At 36.3% G+C, this 19,819-nt stretch overlaps 3 protein-coding genes across 3 annotated transcripts; 2 read left to right on the top strand and 1 right to left on the bottom strand.

The window, feature by feature from the left end:
- Nucleotides 1-256: 256 nt before the first annotated feature.
- Nucleotides 257-1,521, bottom strand: LOC147296362 (PHF5-like protein). Its single transcript, XM_086229439.1, has 2 exons — nucleotides 1,439-1,521; nucleotides 257-795 (listed from the first exon to the last, which is right to left on the bottom strand). Exon 2 carries the CDS (start codon nucleotides 774-776, stop codon nucleotides 444-446), a length of 333 nt encoding a protein of 110 aa, XP_086085565.1. The 5' UTR covers nucleotides 777-795; nucleotides 1,439-1,521; the 3' UTR covers nucleotides 257-443.
- Nucleotides 1,522-3,627: 2,106 nt separating this feature from the next.
- LOC147296361 (2-oxoglutarate (2OG) and Fe(II)-dependent oxygenase superfamily protein) lies at nucleotides 3,628-5,763 on the top strand. The gene is made up of 3 exons (XM_086229086.1): nucleotides 3,628-4,158; nucleotides 4,595-4,919; nucleotides 5,336-5,763. Exons 1-3 carry the CDS (start codon nucleotides 3,641-3,643, stop codon nucleotides 5,564-5,566), a joined length of 1,074 nt encoding a protein of 357 aa, XP_086085212.1. The 5' UTR covers nucleotides 3,628-3,640; the 3' UTR covers nucleotides 5,567-5,763.
- A 5,233-nt stretch (nucleotides 5,764-10,996) lies between these two features.
- On the top strand, nucleotides 10,997-19,342 carry LOC147296360 (uncharacterized). The gene is made up of 10 exons (XM_086253669.1): nucleotides 10,997-11,097; nucleotides 13,329-16,160; nucleotides 16,326-16,455; nucleotides 16,571-16,659; nucleotides 16,982-17,226; nucleotides 17,725-17,811; nucleotides 17,898-17,997; nucleotides 18,160-18,367; nucleotides 18,487-18,613; nucleotides 18,934-19,342. The coding sequence occupies exons 1-10, from the start codon at nucleotides 10,999-11,001 to the stop codon at nucleotides 19,085-19,087; spliced, it is 4,071 nt and encodes a 1,356-aa protein (XP_086109795.1). The 5' UTR covers nucleotides 10,997-10,998; the 3' UTR covers nucleotides 19,088-19,342.
- Nucleotides 19,343-19,819: the final 477 nt, after the last annotated feature.

Raw genomic sequence — 19,819 nt, 5'->3', positions numbered from 1 at the left:
AACTTGATCCTAAAGATCAGCTAGTGCTTTTAAATGGCTCCGTGATCATTTACAAGTGGGCAACCAAAATGAACAGTAAAATTCATGTTCAACTCAAATTCCTTTCCCAATATTCTAACTGATATATATACAATATATATCTATATATCATATATACACAAGCTTTGCCACAATGCAGAACTTAACTGAGGTGCCTATAGCACCTCTTTTGAGTTTCAGACCATGAATGAGGACACAACAGATGGCTCAGTTGCAATTGAAATCCATCAAAATACAGAATGCATTCAACAATTCCCCAATAAAGTTTTCAGAAACTCATAATCTCCAAGTATGTATATATTTTTGTGGTTACAAATTACAATCTCCAAATATACATTACTACACATAATACTAGTTCAAGAACATTAAAGGTAAGCATATAGATATGTGATGCTTTATCATCATCATCTTTTCTTAAAACCATATTTCTTACGTTCGTAAAAGAGGTCTGTTTTGGCACTCCCTAAGTTAACAATCTTTGGACATCCATCCCTGTCTTTCTCCTGCTGTGTACACTCTTTGCAATAGTAGGCATCAGAAATTCCAACTCCTCCACAGATAACACACCGACCCTGAAAGGACCCATAATTGCATTCATCACAGACCCTCACAAGCGTGCAAGGACGCACATAGGAGTCGCAGATCACACACTTGCCATCACACTTCTCGCAGAGCCGTCCAATGGCAATCCCCGGCTGCTTCCGGCACATAATCAGATCAGGGTGGTGCTTGGCCATCGCTCACAATGCTGTGAATCTACATAGACATCATGCCCATGTTTGTTGGTTGGTTGGTGTTAGCATTTGAATTTGAATTGATACAAGGCAATGCTTTTTTTTTTTGGCAAATCGGTCTAATATCTTATATTATGGTGATAGACTATGAATCTAAACGACAATCTAACATGTAACAAATATGAATCAATTACACTTTCGAATATGTTAAGTTATGGTGACAAACTATGAATTTGAACGACAATGTAACACATAATAAGTGCAACATAAAATCTTGGCAAGAAAACATTACCCAACATATAAAAGAACCACATAATATAGAGAGAGCAAGCTTTGTGCAAAAGCAGCATTTTTAACATAGCATAACCCATAATGATGCATTATGTATTGCCCCAAAAGTATCTCCAACTATCATCAATCACAAAACTTAATTGATAACAACAGCTAAAGAAAGCAGTGAAACAGCCAAGGCCATGATATTCAAGTCCATTTGTATTTTGTAGTAAAAAGTAAATTCCAAAAACATTCTTAATCAACAAATTTTGGGGGGGAAAATCCAAATACCAAACAAAGTTTCTTTGACATTAACCCAATCAAAACAAGAAAAAGAAACCCTAAGTCAAACATAAATAAACCCTAAAAGATGTTTCGCGTAGAGGTCTAACCTGCGCCGCCGAGACGAGGAGTTTTGATTAAATCGCGTCGAGTGTGAAGAACGCTGTTCTGATCAGCTGCTCTTTGTTTTAATTGAGAGAGAGGCTTTTGATATTTCAGAACAATCTAGATATCGAGAGTCGGTCATGCGAGGCCGGGCCTACTTTGAATTGGGCTTTAAATTTGGGCCTCCATGGATGCAAGCTTAAAAGGCCCAGGATCATTGGGCTTTTCTCTTGTCGTTTTCCATGTGACAAAGTGACAAGGAATGCGAAAGCCATCATATTAAGGTGTTCTTTTTTGAGAATAATTAGGAGTAATGCGCTTATAATTGTCTCGTAAAAGTGCAACTTTTAAGGACATTTATGATACGGGATCCACTAAAAGTGACAAAGATTTGAGGAGGACAACATGAATAATTTTAATAGAATGGTCCAAAAGGGTACAATTTGATGTGTGCTAAGAAAAGAAGAAAAAAGGTACTATTCGACCCTTAATACTTATATCTCTTATTGATTTTTTTATTTCAGAATTATTATACATTCATTTAAGTTTTGATGTGTACTTTAAAATTTATATATCTTATTAAATGTTTTATTTGCACTTTGAATAACCTTTCAAATATCTAGTAAGCTAATGAAATAAAATAGTAATAGAAGGGTCATGTAGTAAACTTATATACTTACTAAATTAATAAACTATATGACTCCAAATAGTTCATTGATTTGAGACATTTGTGTCATTCGACCACTATGTAAATAATTTGTGCATTATCTTAAATAAGGTTATTCATCCATGGACATCACCCGTTATAAACATTATTGGCCAAAGTTTGGCTTTGGTCTCTATAGTTTGAGTTAGGTTCCATTTTGGTCCTTATAGTGTCAATTGTTATGATTTTGGTCCCTATAGTTTGAGTTAGGTTACATTTTAGTCCTGTAGTTTCAATTATTATGATTGTGGTCCTGTAGTTTATAAATTGTTGCAATTCAATGACATCTTAACATTTTCATTTATCAAATTATATGACTAAAATGGAACCTAACTCAAACTATAGGGACAAAAAATAGAACCTAACTCAAATTACGGGGACCAAAATCATAATAATTGAAACTACGGGACCAAAGTAAAACATAACTCAAACTATAGGGATCAAAATCATAACAATTAAAACTATAAGGACCAAAGTGAAACTTAACTCAAACTATAAAGAGCAAAACCCAACTTTGGCCAATATTATTTGTATTTAAATTTTAGTAATAAATGCAATCAATTATGATTGATACAATTAATCATAATATAACATGTGAGACAAGTTAGTAGGATGATGATACCAATACATAATGGTTAAAGGTAGCAAGTATATTTGCATTCTATTCTTGTAATATCAATGGGAGGTGATTGGCAATTCGTGTAAAAATGTTCATATTAAAGAGTAAATTGACATGTATATATAGGGGAGTGTCCCAAACTTAGATTTCATTAGATTTTAAAAATTCAATGAAATCTAGGTGTCCTTAACTTAGATTTTATAGATTCTAATAAAATTTAGGTGTCTCAAACTCAGATTTTAATGTATTTCAATAAAATCTAGGTGTTCTTAAAAAGTCGTAGATTTCATTAAATAAAGAATTTTAATGGATTTGGATGGATTTGAATGCATTTTTTACACATAACAAATTTCATGAGAATTTCACTCAATTTTTTTGAATTTTGATGAATTATATGGATTTTAAAATACATTAAACTTTTTTAAAATTTGAGTTAAAGACACCCTCTTAATGTGTATATCCCTCTCGTAATATTTATAAATCACGTGACAAAAAAAAATATACATACCCGTAATAAATAAATTTTTTTCTGATATCAAATATTAAACAATGTTGTCCTGTCAAAAAATTACCCTTCCACAGTTCCAGTAATATCTGGGAATAAGCCGGCACATACCTCGCGGGTCACGTTTTGTAGAGATTGCTAGGGTCAGTGATGAGGATTAGTCCAAGGAAAGGACAGAGAGGGACCACAGGACAGGTGTCGCCAGCAAAACGCATACAAAAAACACGAGTGGGTCCAGCAAAACGCATACAAAAAACACGAGTGGGTCCCACTCCCAGAATAAACAAATGTCTCAACGTCACTAAAAAATAGTTACTGTCACATTCTAGGCTGCTGAGTACTAACTTATACTAAGCAGCTTCTGCCTGCTGCCCAAAATGGCCGCCACCACCACAACCACCAACTCTCAACATTCAACAATGAGTAGCTTTGAATCCTACCCTCCTCCATTTCGCACAGACCCACCACTGAGTCACCCGACCCAGATCGTTGACACGGATGGTACCATCGACCCGATTCAGGATTCGGATCCTATACCCCTTATAGATCTCCAATGCCTCCTAAAACATGATGCTGATGACAAGAAGCTTGTAGAGGCTTGTGAGCATTGGGGCCTGTTTCGTTTGGTCAACCATGGGGTTCCTCCTACCCTTTTGAGCCAACTTCAGGACCATGCCAAAACGCTTTTTTCTCAATCTTTTGAATCCAAACAGGCCCTATTCACCAATACCCCTCTGTCCTACTTCTGGGGTACCCCTGCCCTTACTCCGTCTGGGGAAGCCTTATCATCGTCATCAAAGGGTCTTCAGAATATCAATTGGGTCGAAGGGCTCAACGTGCCTCTGCCTCAACTCTCCCAATTTCAACCTCATAATCCCATGATTGCTTCTTTTAGGTACTCCCTCTTATTTTGGATTCTGTTTTATAAGATTTTACCCTTAATTCACTTTTGGGAAAATTCTTTCATACAAACACATATGACATATAAACACATTTTTTACAATATAATATTAATGAAATCATTTTTTTTAACTAAACTATAATTTTTTATACTGTTAAATCTGTTTATATGTATTCAATTTTGTTTTACTTAAATTTTAATGGTTAAATGTAATGGAAAGTAAAATTTAGATGTAAAAATCTCTTTTTTTTTTCTTTTTTTATCCAATCATGAGATCGTCTGTGACAGGATAATGTTATATCAACGTGTTCATACTCTAAATATTTTTAAAATGAACATAAAAAAGTCTCATTTTTTCTTCTCTACTCTAATGCATCTTGCTTATTTGAATAAAGGGTAATATTAATTAATTATTTGTGGCTGATAAAAGCCTTGTGCTAGAAGAATATGGAAAGCATCTAGCTAGACTTGCTACAAGTTTGTTTGGAGCTATGTCAAAGAAGCTTGGTTTGGACCCAATAGAATCCAAGTCCCATCTATCAGATTCCACTGGTTTTGTACGTGTCTACCGCTACCCACAGTGCTCCAACGCCAACAACTCTGCATGGGGCATGGACGTCCACACTGACAGTTCTGTGCTGTCCATATTGAACCAAGATCAAGTGGGAGGACTTGAACTCCTCAAAGACAATCAGTGGTTCACTGTAAAACCCATTCCCAACACACTCATTGTCAATCTTGGAGACATGATGCAGGTCCGAATAAGCCTACCATCTACTGTTTTTTTCAGTAACATACAGTATATTTGATATATTATGTTGTTACATTATGAATTATTGAATCATGAAGTTATGTTCACATCAAACAACAACTCCGCCATTTGTTGGTTAGCCTCGGCTGTATCTCCATCACCCCCACCCCAGTTTTTATCTCCAAACTTATTTCCCTTCCTTGATTTAGTCTCTTTGGAACCTAACTCTTAAATTTTGGCTTCGCCTCTATTCATACATGATTTTGCATGATCGATCAACAGTTTAGAATTAAAATTTAACAGCATAAAATGTCAAATTATTTCACAAGAGAAATTGGGTACAAGTTAAAGTTTGATCAATTGTTTATCTTTTTAGAATTGATTTTTTTTTTCAATTAACGAATTAGTGCTTCAATTTAGGCCATAAGCAATGACAAATACAAGAGCGTGAAGCACAGGGTGAAGGTGAACAAGCACAAGGAACGGATCTCAGTCTGCTACTTTGTGTTCCCGGGTGAAGGCAGTGTGATTCGAAGCTCAAAGTACAAGGCCTTTACTTACAGTGATTTTCAAGCACAAGTGCAGCAGGACATAAAGGCCCTTGGGTATAAGATTGGGCTTGACAGATTCAGGCTTAGTGACCCTTCTTGATGCTAAATGGCCCCAACAAAATGTTTGTGGGCCTCTACGTTGCGCATTGCAACCTTAACAAAGAAAAAGTTTTATGAGCATTCGTGACTTCGTGAGCGCATGGGCTTAACAATATTATGCATCGATTGTACTTGTCTTGAGTCTTGAATCTTGAATATTACAATGAAATGAAATGACAAATATTTATGAAGTACAACTAGAGTACAAGTAATTAGTTTTTTTTTATGTAATTTATTTTGTCCATAAGTCCATTTATATATATATGTACCTTGTGTATACATATTCAATTGTTACTCCTTAATTTCCAAGGTCCAAATTAAAGCAGTGATTGGCTTATAACACATTTCTTTGAATATACAAGGCCATATACGTAATTTCCATTATGCATATTTATTGAATCACGTACTTAATTTGATTTGTTGTTGCATATTCAAACCCATATAATGGTAGTATGAGATTTAAGAAAAATCATATTGATTCAAATTTCTGTTTTGTTTTGTAGGAGGGTATTTTAGCCAATTCAAAATTTGTCAAAAATCATATGGATTAATCGATGGCCAAAACAAAAAATCATATTGATTAATTGTAATCTAAAAATCATATATATATATATATACACAAATTTTCTCTGCAGTATGTCCGTTAGGGTATTTCTATGTCATTTTGTTATTTTTTTTACAGGATTCAACATGTTAGGGCATAGGATTCTTTATTTTAGGGTATAGAATTATTGTTCGAGTTTATATTTTAGGTTTTAATTCTCAAGTTTTGGACAGTAGTCTCATTCCTTGGCTTTTGTGCTTCCATGTCTGAAGCAAAAATAGCAAAGTCTGGGCATAATTTATGATCTTCACATGCCAAGGTTGTGAGCATTGTGAGCAGCTCACAACCCCAACACCAATGGTCCAAAGCAGTATTCTGTGTATAATGAACCATAGCCAGACCGGTTGGGCTTTCAGTCGTGGCTTTGTAATCTTTGGGGGCTTCTTCCTCCATATATGATTAAAGGAAAGGGTAATTTTATTGATACCCAACAATTTTCTCATTTTACCCAACCTTCTCAATTTACTTAACATTACCTTTTTAAATACAACATTTACTCAATTCACCCACCCTAAATTACCATCCTACACATAATAGTGAATACCCAACCCACTCTCTCATTACCAAATAATACACACACACACACCCAACTGCAGACTTCACCATCACATAGCCACCACCCTTCGAACCACCCGTCGCCCCCGCAAAGACAACCCACATTCGCCATCGCACCCGTAGATCTCACCTACAACATCCCACCTGCAAGATTGGAGCTAGATGATAACATTGGAGATGAAGATTCTGCCATAATCAAGTTGAACATCTTCAAGATTGCTGACAAAATTCTTAAAAATTACTAAAATACAAAAAGATGTGCAACAAAGATATGGATACTTTTGAATATTGGAGCCAGCTTATGAAGATGTACAGTGTTGCCCTCAGACTCGGGCTGGAAGCTCAGGTATTTTCCTTTACGGCCCTTTTGGTTTACGAAATTGATTTCTTGAAAAATCAATTCCTTTACATTTTCCAGGAGGAAGGGAATGTGAAATTTCTTTTCATGTGTTTGGTAATCTTGGGAAAGTAAACTAGAAATTATCTTTTTATTTCCATTACCATGTTTAGGTTTTGCATGAATTGGAAATGAAAAGTGCTAGTTTTCTAATTACACCCTTATTTATTATTTATTTAATGAATGACAATAGATATGACATTTTAAAATAATGGCAGGGTTAATTTTGTCAAAAGAAGAAACAATAAATGTTTTCCCAAAATGGGGGAAAACAAAACTCAAGCTAGAGCAATGATTCATTTTCCCCCCAATAAGGACATCAGATTCTCTTGGGCCAGAAATTGATTTATTTTCCATGTACTTAGCAAACGTGGGAATGTAATTGATTTTCCATTCTCAAGCCTCCAAAACTTGAACCAAACAGGCCCTAAAGGAAAAGGTCTGAGCTTTTAGCCCGCATCTGAGGGCATCACTGCACATCTTCATAAGCTAGTTCCAATCTTCAAAAGTTTCGATACCTTTATTGCACATCTTCTTTTATTTCAGTAATTTTTAAGAATTTTGTCAACAATCTTGAAGATGTTCAACTTGACCATGGCAGAATCTTCATCTCCAATGTTATCAGCTCGGAGCCTTTATAAATGCTCAAGGGTTAGGCAAAGGGACCTGGATCCTCTACCATTTTTTCTCTACCAGATTGGTACAAGGCTTCTAATCATAGCCATTCAAAATATCCAAGAGATACGATTGTGCCACGTGTTAAAAAATCTGAGTGCACTTCCCTCTCCTTCTTTCCTCTTCGCCACTTCCTTCGGCCGCCTGCCACCACCCTCACCCTCCCATTTTCTTCTCTCCTCCACTTTTTTCCCTTCATCTCCTCTCCCAAAATTTGAGGGCTCAAGGCCTCAAAATCTGAAAAATGGTAGTAAAGTAATGGTGGGCAGATGGGGTTTAGAATTGGGAGGGTTTTAATGGGTTTGCTTTGCTTTGCTGTGTGTTTTGTGTTTTGTTTGGTTAGCGAGAAAGAGGCTTAGGCTGATACAATTTTTCAAATTTTGAGGCCTTGAGCCCTCAGATTTTGGGAGAGGAGATGAAGGGAAGAGGGTGGAAGAGAGAAGAAAATTGGAAGGTGAGAGCGGTGACAGGCGGTCGGAGGATGTGATGAAAAAGAAAGAATGAGAGGGAAGTGCACTCAGATTTTTTTAACACGTGGCACAATCCTATCTCTTGGATATTTTGAATGGCTATGATTAGAAGCCTTGTACCAGTCTGGTAGAGAAAAACTGGTAGAGGATCCAGGTCCCACGCAAAGACTTTCCTCTCCAATGTTTATGGTTTCAATGGTGATTCCTCTCCGATGTTTACAGTTCCCAATTGTAACAAGTTACTAATTAGTATGTTCAAGCAATTGCAATTTGTAAATCACATGCATCTATTAGCATGCCTAAACATTTTCTTATATATAATGTGTACGTGTATAAATGAACCCCATTAATAATGGGTAATGTTCTATTATTTGACAATAAATTAAGATCATTAATTAGATTGAGATTGAATGTTTAGTCCAAATTCAGAGTTTATTGAGAAAATATTATATGTACATAAATACAAACACGTTAATTATAAGAAAAATATAAAATCATAAAGTGCTATATATAACAATTAACAAGTGATATAGAATAAATCAAGATAAACATGTACAACATAAGAAGTATTTCATGCATGCACTTTTAAATCACAGGGATGTTGGAAGCTCATAAGAAAAACAATTATGGAATGAGTATCCATAACTTCATGCAGTTCATATTTTGCTTCCATGCATGTTTTCTTCTGCCAGAAGCATGACTTTTACCCTGTATTTAATTAATATGAAACAATATCCATCGATCTAAGTGATTAACCTTCCATATTAAAAGGAATAATGTTATAAATCTTAAATTAGTATATCAAATTTCAATTCCAAATAATATAGCGGTTTATGTGTAATATATGTGTTAGTAGTATATTTGTATTAAATGAGTTTTATAGTAATTTTATATATGAATTAATGAAACACTGTTACATCACCACTAGATTAGCCAAGACTAAATAGCGAAGCCCTAACTTTAAAACCACCGACCATGAGCCTTTATTCTTATATTTTTTTATTTATGTACCTATTACGTAAAAATATAATGTACCTATTATCATTTTTTTTTATTGGATGACAATTTTTATAAATCAAAGATGACTCTTAGATATGTTATAATCATAGATAGCGTAAGATTTTATATATGGTTGTAATCTACAAAGAAAAAAGTCAACGAGTTTAAAAACTATGAAAAAATAGTTGTAGGGGTGAGATCTAATTGACCCCTTTTTTTTTTTTTAATTGGAGTCTAATATGGGAAGAAATTTCCCTATTGAGAAATCCCGAAATACTAAAAACTTATTTACACTTGTTGTATCCTAGGTAAGTGTTTTTTTTCCCTCTAAACTTAGTTGGCATGCACTGGTTGGAATGTCGGGCAATTCATCCTTAATTCGATCTCGTCCACACCCTTCGTGTTTATTTTTATTTAATTATTAATTTTTTTTGGTCCATTTAAAGGAAAACACTTTCCTTTGTGTTTATTTAATGGAAAGTTACACTTGTAACTTCCACAAGGTCAAAGAGAATATATCGATGAGATACATAGAAAATTACAGTCAAAGGATAAATTGATAATCAATGACAGCCAAGGACAAATATTCTTTCAGTTTTAGACTTTTAGTATAATTTTTGAATTCTTGAAAATACCCTTACTTTAAAAAAATCTATTAAAAGTGCATAATTTTATTAAAAAAAAAAAATTCAACAGTGGGCTGCCCTATTCGCTTCTCTTAGTTCTCTACAAACAAACCCAATTGTACTTTTTTTTTTTTTGTGTGCACCAACAAACGAAAATAACAAAAGCCCACTTTAATATAATTAAAAGCTGTACACAATGTAGTACTAGTATGGCATTATCTATTTATTACATCAACATCAAGGTGATTAGATCACGATCAATATCATGATCATCGCGATAATCATAATCTGACGGCTGGGATCTCTTCAGCTCAAGTGAACTTGCCTCATACTCATTGATTTTGCGAGCAATAAACCTTGCAGAAATTATATGCCATTGTTTACCCAAAAGCCTCCACAAAAAACGTTACACTTGAGATTCTACTATCCCCCACCATACTTGATTTTCCCATAAATTCGCACCCTCTTTCAATCTTTTAGAAACTTCCCCTTCTTTCCTTTTCTTCACCCAATAAATCTAACGGTCAATAACCCACGGCGCGAATCACAAAAACCCTAACCCAATTTCAACGGCCCAGATTGATGCTTGAACGACACACCCGCTCAGCGCACACCTGGCCGCCTGCAGAGGATCACTCGGATTTCCATATTCATTATTTTATCTGCTGGGTTTTATAAAGTATACAACAGAGAACCAAATACAGGACACCGAATCACGCCACGTAACAATCCGTACTTGAGATGCTGACGTGGAGTAAAGTGAGAAAGAGGAGCACAGAAAAGTAACGTGGGGACAGACGCAGAGCATTCCGTTTTCGTGTTACTGGGTAGGCCTCAGACTCTCTCTGTCACAGTCTCTGCGTTTGCGTTTGCGTTTGAGTCTGTTTCTTGGAGTCAAAGTCATTCGAATATTTGATCACAAAAAAAAACAAATAAATAAAAAATAAATGCCTTTCGAGTGTTAACTGTTAAGTGAGCCCAAATAGACTGAGAGTCCATTCAATTTTATTTTTCCAAATTTCACGCACTTTCCAAATTTCACACAATTTCAAAAGCAAAAACCTTTGCATTGCAGCCCTCTCTGTCTCTCTTGCTTGCTCGGTTTTAATGGCGGTCGCGGACCTTGAAAACCCGGGTTGTCTCCGGAAGAGGAAGCGTAGAAGGACTCAGACTCAAAGAAAGCTTCTTGTTAAAGCCAAAGTTGAGGTAATGCCGCTTTCTTTCAGCTTTTTCCTTTCTTATTTTTCCAGAAAAAAGAGTTCTTGGGCTGTGATTGTTGTTGTTTTTTTATTATTCAAATTGGTTTTGTTGTATGTGCATGTTTGGGTATGTGGGGTTTTCTTTTTTTCTATATTTCGGTCGGTTTTGCTTTATTTTTTTTGGTGCTAATGAACTGAAAAATTTGAATGCACTTCCAAATAAAGCGGTTGCTACCATTTACAATTGCCTCAAGAGCAGGCGACTAAGAGCAATGGAACACTAACAAGGAAAGACCAGGGTGAAACAATGAAATAAAATCAAGTTAAAAAAGTCACTAACCATTCTTTTCTATGCAGGAATCGTAATCATATTCTTCATTGGCATCGCAGTCATCATCATAGTTTATTTGGTAGTGTTTTCAAATTTTACAGTTTACTTAATCACGTGGTTTATTTGGTAATGTGATCCTAGTTACATAATATATATATATATATATATGATAAATTTTAATAATGGGACTCCATTCAACAAGATGTAAGTGTATTCTCCTCTCGGCCACTTAAAGTAGCAGTATTCAGAACAAGTGCAGTGCAGGTGCAGGTGCAGACATTAGTGTTGTGAGCTAGCCTAGTCACATGAAAGCTCCTACAACTCAAAGTCAAGCCAAAACAACTCAACCAGAGTTAGTTCTAATAGAGTGTGTAGTTAACAGTTTTCAATGATTAATGGTTGACAGTTGCATGCTTGGTTAACTGTTAGTTAGAATCTTAGATGTATATATACATCTGACATAACTCAGACTCATTACAAAGTCATCTTATACATTAATCATATGCAAAGTTTGATGATTAATGTATAAGATTCCTTTGTAATAAGTTTGAATTATGTTAATGAAAAGCAAGAAATTTAGCCCCAAATTTCTTTTTGTTTGATTTCATTGTGTTTTCTGGACTCCAAACATGCTTTCTTAAGTTTTCTTCATAATATCAGAGTTTGCATGCTTCACAGCTCTCATTTGATCCTTCACACTTTCATCTCTTAATTATTTTGTTGAATTTCTCAGCCACCTAAAGTAGCAGCATCATTAGTAGTTTAGTAGCACAAGTACAGGGGCAGACATCGTTGTGATTCTAGTCACATAAAAGCTTTTACAAGTCAAATCTAATTAAGTTAAAATAACTCAACCAGAGTTAGGTTTGTAAAGAGTGTGGTTAATAGCATGTCAAATGATTAATGGTTGACAATTGTATGCTTGAATAAGTGTTAGTTAGTTAAACAAGCTAAGCTTGATGTAATAATCAGTCTGAGTTATGTTAAAGAAAAGCAATAAATTCAACCACAATTTTCTTTCATTTTCTCTATGCATGTTCCCTGACTCCAAAAGTGCATGGGTGTTTGAATATCAGATTTATCAGTAGAAGTTAAAGCATCTAACCCAAAATTAGTTGGAAATGAGTGAAGTGGCCCATGTATTGTCTTATATATATTGTAACGCAAAACTTGAAATTCCCGTTGTGAGATTCTATACTCTCAACAGGCCTCCTCACGCGTTTATGGTTACAAGGTATGGTCCCAGAAGATGCATATGCTGAGCAGCCCTTATGAGGGGTTGATTTAATTATTATGACCTTAATCTAATACAAAAAAATGCTTATCAATGTTGGAAAGTATTGTACGAGTTTGATTTTGAGCTATGGAATACATTGCTTTGTCTTTCTCCCTCATGAATGAAGCTGGTGCAGAATATGGTTCTTTTTCTTCTCCTTCGGCTCTCTCTCTCTCTCTCTCTCTCTCTCCCCCTCATTTTATACTGACTAGATACAATTCATATGAAGGAGGAAATTTCAGTTTTACTTTTTCCCCATTTGTCTCTTCTATGATTATGGTTTTGTTACTCTATGTCTCTGTTTCTGCTGCCTAATTTGTTTAATCTCTGGTCCAATGCCAAGTTTTATTGTGTATTAGCATTCGGGTTTAATGCCAAATTCTCCAAAACTTTGATTATGGCTGTGTTGCCTTTTATGTTTCTCGCATTATTATATCCCATCTATCCTTTGTGTTCATTTTGTCTTTCATGCAATGCTTGATTTTGGGTTCTCTGTAAGGTAATGAATGTTGTGCTGATTGTGTACTTTGTTTAAATGTTTGTTATTAAGGCACTCAGTATAGATATGGCTACTTGTTTATTAAGAGTTTCAAGTTCTGTGTTTCTGAAAGAAAAATCTGAACTTTTGCAGGTGAGGAGTGTAGAAGATGGGTTTCAGGGCTCGTGGCACCCCGGGATTGTCATTTCATGCGACAAGCAAGGCCATCGTCGCGTTAAATACGACCATATTCTACATGATGATGGGCCTGGTAATTTTGTTGATGTTGTATCTGTTTCACCCATTTTGGATGGCATTGGTTCTGTCACTGAGGATCAGAGTAACTACCGCGGGAGCATAAGGCCGCCGCCACCTCATGTTGAGTTAGGAAAATGGGGCCTTCCCTATGGACTATGTGTGGATGCATATCACAAGGATGCTTGGTGGGAAGGTGTGATCTTTGATCATGAAGATGGTTTAGAGGAGAGGAGGATCTTCTTCCCGGATTTGGGGGATGAACTAATGAGTAAAATTCACACTTTGCGAATTACGCAGGACTGGGATGAGGTTACAGAGAAGTGGCAGCGACGTGGGACTTGGATATTTCTTGAGTTGATTGAGCAATATGAGCCAGAGAGGTACATTGCTGTTTCCATTAAGCAAATTTGGTATGATGTGCGAGAAAAAGAGGGCTTTGAGAAGGTGAAGGAGTGGACTTGTCCAATGAGACATCTGTGGGAAGAGCTTGTGTTGGAGGTCATTGATGATAACTTCAGCATCACTGTAGATGAACTATCTCGGGTGTTAGCAACCCAGGTACAATTGGAGTCAGCTCAATTTGTTTCTGATGCAAATATTCCTAAAGCAAATATGGCGGACTCTTTTGCTATTGTACCTATTGACAACCCATTGAATAGTGTTTTTTTAGTCGATCATGAAGATATTGTGAAGAATGTATTGGACTGCAGTGCTGGGATTATTGATGAACGGCATGTAAATAGAGGTTTGTCTACTGATCCAGACTCTTCTTGCTTAGAACGTATTCATGAGAAATTTTCTATGGATCAATTGATTTCTGTTGCAGGGCATGAAGGACCAAATATGAATATTTTGAAGGGCTCAAATTTATCCTCTCAAGATAAAGCAGTGTGTGTGCTACCTCAGGTTTGGTCGGTGTTTCTTTCTAATCATGCTGGGAACTTTTGTGCCAATTCCGTTATCAGTAGTGATGGAATTCCTAGTACCAATTCCAGAGGCAGAAATACCACAAATTGGCTACCTAACTCTCTAATAGCTGAGTTTTGCCCTGATGCTGTTGATGAATATGCAGCTTTGGATAAGGGAATGCCTTCAAAATTGTTACTAAATGATGTTAGGAAGCATCTTTCATATTTGGGCTGGAAAATAGAGTCTGTGAGAGATAAGGGCAAGCTCAGGTACCGTTACCTGTCACCTGATGATGGAGAATACTATAATTCTCTTCGTCAAGTGTGTAAGGATTTGAAGACATCCACGACAGATACACATTTTTCAATCTCTCAAGATGGACATCGGGGTTTTCATGGTTCACCTGAACAGCCTCTTCTCATTGAACAACCACAAGAGAGTCAACCTCCTAATTGTTGTCCTCGGATGGTAGTGTCTCCTTGTAAACCAACAACAGATACACATTTTTCAATCTCTAAAGCTAAAGATGTACATCGGGGTTTGCATGGTTCACGTGAAGAGCCTCTTCTTACTGAACAACAAAAAGAGAGTCAGCCTCCTAATTATCGTCGTCAGATGGCAGTGCCTCATCACAAGGCATTTATTTTCAAACCTGAATATTGCCCTGAAGCAGTTGTGGATTATTACAGGCATGGAGTAGACAGGACAACCAAGAAGCAAAAAGGAATTATGATATCAAAAGCAAAGAAGCACCTGTCAGCTGTGGGGTGGGTGTTCAAGTACACAAATATAAAATCAACTAACAACTTGCACTACAAGTCACCCAAAGGAAAGGTGTATAACACACTTCTAGATGCATGCAAAGGCTGTATGGAAGAAGGAGCTTCTGAAGGAACGCCTGTTGAATGCAATTATGTCGTTGAGGAAGATGAGGGCCAGCTGACTAGAAATAAAATCTTTTCTTTAGCAAGTAATTTGGATATGCAGGAAGGCTTGGTACCGTCAAAGACTCTGTCTGAAAAGTGGTCTAGAGATTCTGTTAACATGTCACAGTCGAGTAATCTTGTGGGGGTTGATCATCTGAAAGTTCAAGGTAGTAGAAAACGCCAAAGGAAGACAAATGGTAATTTATTAAATCTTACACCTCACTTACTTAAAAGACAGCCCAACTTAAGTGCTGGAAAAGATAGATCAACAAAGGAGTTAATAGGTGATGAAAAAATAGGGTGCCCAAAGGATCAATGTGCCGCCCCTCCAAAATTGAAAAGGCGAAAAGTATGTGGAGCTTTGAATGGGTTAAGAAATGGTCTGGATAGTAGTTGGCCAACTCGTGTGCTTAGGTCAAGCAAACGAGTGCAAGAAGTGGTTACTCCTACTTCCTCACACCGCAATCCTCGCACTGTCTTATCTTGGTTGATAGACAATAATGTGGTTTTGGCAAGGACAAAAGTATATTATCGTAGCAGAAAGGATAGTCATCCAATGAAAGAAGGGAGGATAACTCGCGAGGGGATCAAGTGCAGGTGTTGTCAAAAGGTGTATACTCTTAGTGGCTTTAGGAGTCATGCTGGCAGAAGTTACCAAAGACCTGCTGCCAAAATATTTCTGGAAGATGGTAGGTCTCTCTCTGATTGTCAGTGGCAAATGATACATGGAAGAAGGAAGAGGAGCTTAAGAATGGAACCACATGATAGGATGAAGGGCAATTGGCTTCGAGGTGAAAATGATTACATTTGTACTGTGTGCCACTATGGTGGTGATTTAATTTTATGCGACCAATGTCCATCATCATTTCACAAGAATTGCCTTGGGTTGAAGGTAAATTGTTTGTCTCGAGTCTCTCATTATACCTTGTAAAAATCTCTGTTGTTCCATTTGTTTTTCATATTATTTTAAAATTCTCTTTTCCTTATTTGACTTAAGGATCACAAGTATGAGATTATTGACTTCTTGTCTTGGTCTTAAATTGTTTTGCTTCTGTAGGATGTTCCAGGTGGTGACTGGTTCTGCCCATGTTGCCGTTGTGGAATTTGTGGCCAAAGCAAATTCAAAGAAGACAATGAGCCTGTTATAGATGACAGTTTTCTCACATGTGGTCAATGCGAGCATAAATGTAGGTTAATTTTTATCTGTTTTAGCTATTGTAGCATATGCATGCCTGTGAACTTTGAGTATATGGGTACACATTTGAAAAGTTTGTAATGTTAGTTTTTATCAATTTGATGTAGATCACATTGGGTGCCTGAGAAAAAGAAGGGCAGATAAGTTGGAAAGTGATCCAAAAGGAAATTGGTTTTGCAGCGATAGTTGTCTAAAGGTATCTCAAGCATGCCACCAATATTGTGTAGTTCACCCTTTGAAATTTTTTGTTTGTACCTTTTCTTCATCAAATATGTTTAGCTTGATTTAGAAAGGAAATCCAAAGCATTGCTCTTACCTTTTCTTCTTTCTTTTTTGGGGTCAATTTGTTCCTTTTCTTCATTCAATTAAGCTATTTAAGGAGTCCAGTGTTGTGTTTTTCTGTCAGATGTTTGTGTGAGTTTTGGATCTTATGTTTACTAACATTATATGAATGAGATTCTTGCCTATTCCATTTTTCTCTGTGTTGATGATGTTGGATATGACTTTCAAACTTTCAGATATGTTTAGGCCTCCACAAGCTTTTAGGGAAACAAATTCCAGTGGGTGTTGACAATCTAACTTGGTCAGTGTTGAAGTCCATGAAGTCTGATAGTCTTGATACTGATGAACCTGACATTGATGCCTTGACGGAGAGTGACAGCAGGCTCAATGTTGCTCTTGGTGTGATGCATGAGTGTTTTGCGCCTGTTAAGGAACCTCTTACCAGGAGAGATCTTGCAGAAGATATCATCTTCAGTAGAGGGTGAGAATTTCTTACTGTCAGGCCTCGTTTGATGCATAGGATAGGATTAGATAGGATAAATGGCTAAATTCATGTGTATTCAAGGAAGAAGATAAGAATAAGATGGACTAATCATAAGGGTAAACTTATCTCTTCCAATACCCCCAAAAATGGTGGGTTAGTGGGGATAAGTTTTCACTCATAGCTAATCCATCTTCTTCCCACCTTCTTCCTTCAAGTTAGAAGACACCCTTCATCTTCTTCCTTGAACACACATGAATCTAGCCATTTATCCTATCCAATCCAATTCTAGGCATCAAATGAGGCCTCATAGTCAACTTCTTTTGCTGTCCTCACTTGCTAAAATACTGCTATCAGTGAGCTTGGCACATGAGGCATATGTTGACTTTCCTCTGTAAACTTGTGTTTATTGTAAAAAAAAAAAATAATACTTTGATACTTTGATAATTTGATAAATTTATTATTTACTTTCTAAGACCGATATATTGAATTTTGCAGGGCAGATCTTAATCGCTTGAACTTCCAAGGGTTCTATACTGTGCTTTTGGAGAGAAATGATGAATTAATCACTGTGGCTACTGTAAGGTGAGCTTTATTTGGTTCTTATTGGAAATTGGTGACCTTTGTATCATAAGTGCTTTGTTTCTAAATTGCTGTGTTCTTGTTCAAAGGATCTATGGGGACAAAGTGGCAGAAGTACCTCTTGTTGGTACCAGGTTTCAATATCGTCGACTTGGAATGTGTCGTATATTAATGAATGAACTTGAAAAGGTAATGTACCGATTGTTGTCACCCCTCCTGAGTGTGTGTTCATTTTTAATTTTGTTTTATCTTTTTCTTGGAAGTGGAAAGGACTGACTCACTGGATGCGTTGCGCGGGTAACTTATTTTGTCAATTTCTCATTAATGTCTCCATATTTTTTATTCTTTCAGATGCTTATGGAATTAGGTGTGGAGAGATTAGTTTTGCCCGCTGTCTCCAGTGTACTAAACACATGGACTACTTCATTTGGGTTTTCAAAGATGACAGATTCTGAGAGGCAACAGTTTTTAGATTACACTTTCCTTGATTTTCAGGATACCATTATGTGTCAGAAACTCTTAACGAAGATTCCTCCAGCTGAAGCAACTTCATCAAAAAGTATCTTTAATGTTCTTCAGCTTTTTTCTTTCCTTCTTATATTTTTTAATTATACAGATAATCCATCAGCATCAAGTTACCACACTAACTGCAGCATTTCCTTGTATGCCATTTTGCAGGAACCCAGCATCTTTATGTTGATAGTGATAATATTGATTTTGATGGGTCAAGTACTGTCTCTGAAGTGTATCAAGCGGAACAAATTGAGGATGACAAAGCGGAACAAATTGTACACCAGGGAGTTCAGTATGTCTCACCTCTCACTACTTTACATGAGGAAAATGGAAATCAAAACAAGAACACTCAAAGGCGTTGATGTTCATTATGACTAAAATTCATGACCTAGTAAATCAAATTGGTTGCCATGTCAGAAAGATGAATGTATTCAATTGTGGTTAAATAGTTTGGATAAAATTATTATACATTGGCCCATTAAGGAAAAAAAAAAAAAAAAACTGGAAAAAAATCACCTCTCAGCATGCCCAACCTCCTTTTGGGGATTAATAAGTTGGTCATAGCTTTCTTGTTTCCTCTGCAGAAATATTTACTGTGCCATTTTTCACCAGCAATGCTGCAGGTAACAGAAGTAGACCATACTTTGGTGAGAGCAGCCCAGAGTTTTCATCCTTGGACAATGCCAAGTATAAGAGGGTTTGTGTGAACAATGGAGATGGCTTCAAGTGCTACAAGCGGAGGAGGATAGCAGCCAATGGAAGCTGAGTTTGCTTTGTTATCAAACATGACATAATCAATTAAATTTGATCAGCATTGCAGTGACGGGTGTTAGCTGCCATAGTTGCATAGACAGGTGCAAGACCTAAAATTTTGCTTTTGGAGATATGGGAATTCTTCCTTGTACAGAACAGTACATAGGTGGAAGACAACAAGAGCTTTTGGTCATCTTCCCGTTTTTGAGTACATGTTAGAACTTAGAAGGGGAAGGAGATTCATACATATAGGGCTTGTTTCAGATGGATCTTTTTGTCCAGGGAATGGTGGATTAGAAATGTATTGTCGCCTATATATTTATGCAGTTTGTATGCTCATACTTACCAAAGTTGGAGAAAATTATGACTTTGTAATATGTATATATGGCTTCTTCTTTGGTATTGAAGATTATATTTCGAAAAGATAATGTAAATTGGATGATTATTGGAACTCTTCGTGACCAAGTGCTATTGCCATAATGTGCTTGAATTTGAACATGTCACTGCAGGATAGGGATAGTGGTGAAACTTTAATTCATAATTTTATATGGCCTGGGGAAGATTGGGGTTTAACTTGTACTGCTTGTGGGATAGCAAATTTTACTAATGCAGTATGCCCCATTTTTATGTAACCGGGAGACTGGTTTTTGCAATTAACAAGTACCACTACAACTGCTTAGACTGCTTAGTGATATTGAAATAACTGCCGGCTCTGCACAATTTCATGCTTTTGGTTACTTACAAT

Source organism: Dryas octopetala, chromosome 1 (genome assembly GCF_963921425.1).
Source record: "Dryas octopetala chromosome 1, drDryOcto1.1, whole genome shotgun sequence".
In the NCBI taxonomy this organism is placed as follows: domain Eukaryota; kingdom Viridiplantae; phylum Streptophyta; class Magnoliopsida; order Rosales; family Rosaceae; genus Dryas; species Dryas octopetala.
The sequence above is the reverse complement of the archived record's forward strand: the minus strand, read 5'-3'. Positions and strand labels throughout refer to the sequence as shown.

Excerpts from the sequence above, each read along its gene's own strand:
- LOC147296362 (XM_086229439.1), bottom strand. The coding sequence starts at position 776 with ATGGCCAAGCACCACCCTGATCTGATTATGTGCCGGAAGCAGCCGGGG.
- LOC147296361 (XM_086229086.1), top strand. The coding sequence starts at position 3,641 with ATGGCCGCCACCACCACAACCACCAACTCTCAACATTCAACAATGAGT. Across the intron at positions 4,159-4,594 it reads CCCATGATTGCTTCTTTTAG|CCTTGTGCTAGAAGAATATG; the intron begins GTACTCCCTCTT and ends GGCTGATAAAAG. Across the intron at positions 4,920-5,335 it reads ATCTTGGAGACATGATGCAG|GCCATAAGCAATGACAAATA; the intron begins GTCCGAATAAGC and ends GCTTCAATTTAG.
- LOC147296360 (XM_086253669.1), top strand. The coding sequence starts at position 10,999 with ATGGCGGTCGCGGACCTTGAAAACCCGGGTTGTCTCCGGAAGAGGAAG. Across the intron at positions 16,161-16,325 it reads AGAATTGCCTTGGGTTGAAG|GATGTTCCAGGTGGTGACTG; the intron begins GTAAATTGTTTG and ends TTGCTTCTGTAG. Across the intron at positions 16,456-16,570 it reads TGGTCAATGCGAGCATAAAT|ATCACATTGGGTGCCTGAGA; the intron begins GTAGGTTAATTT and ends AATTTGATGTAG.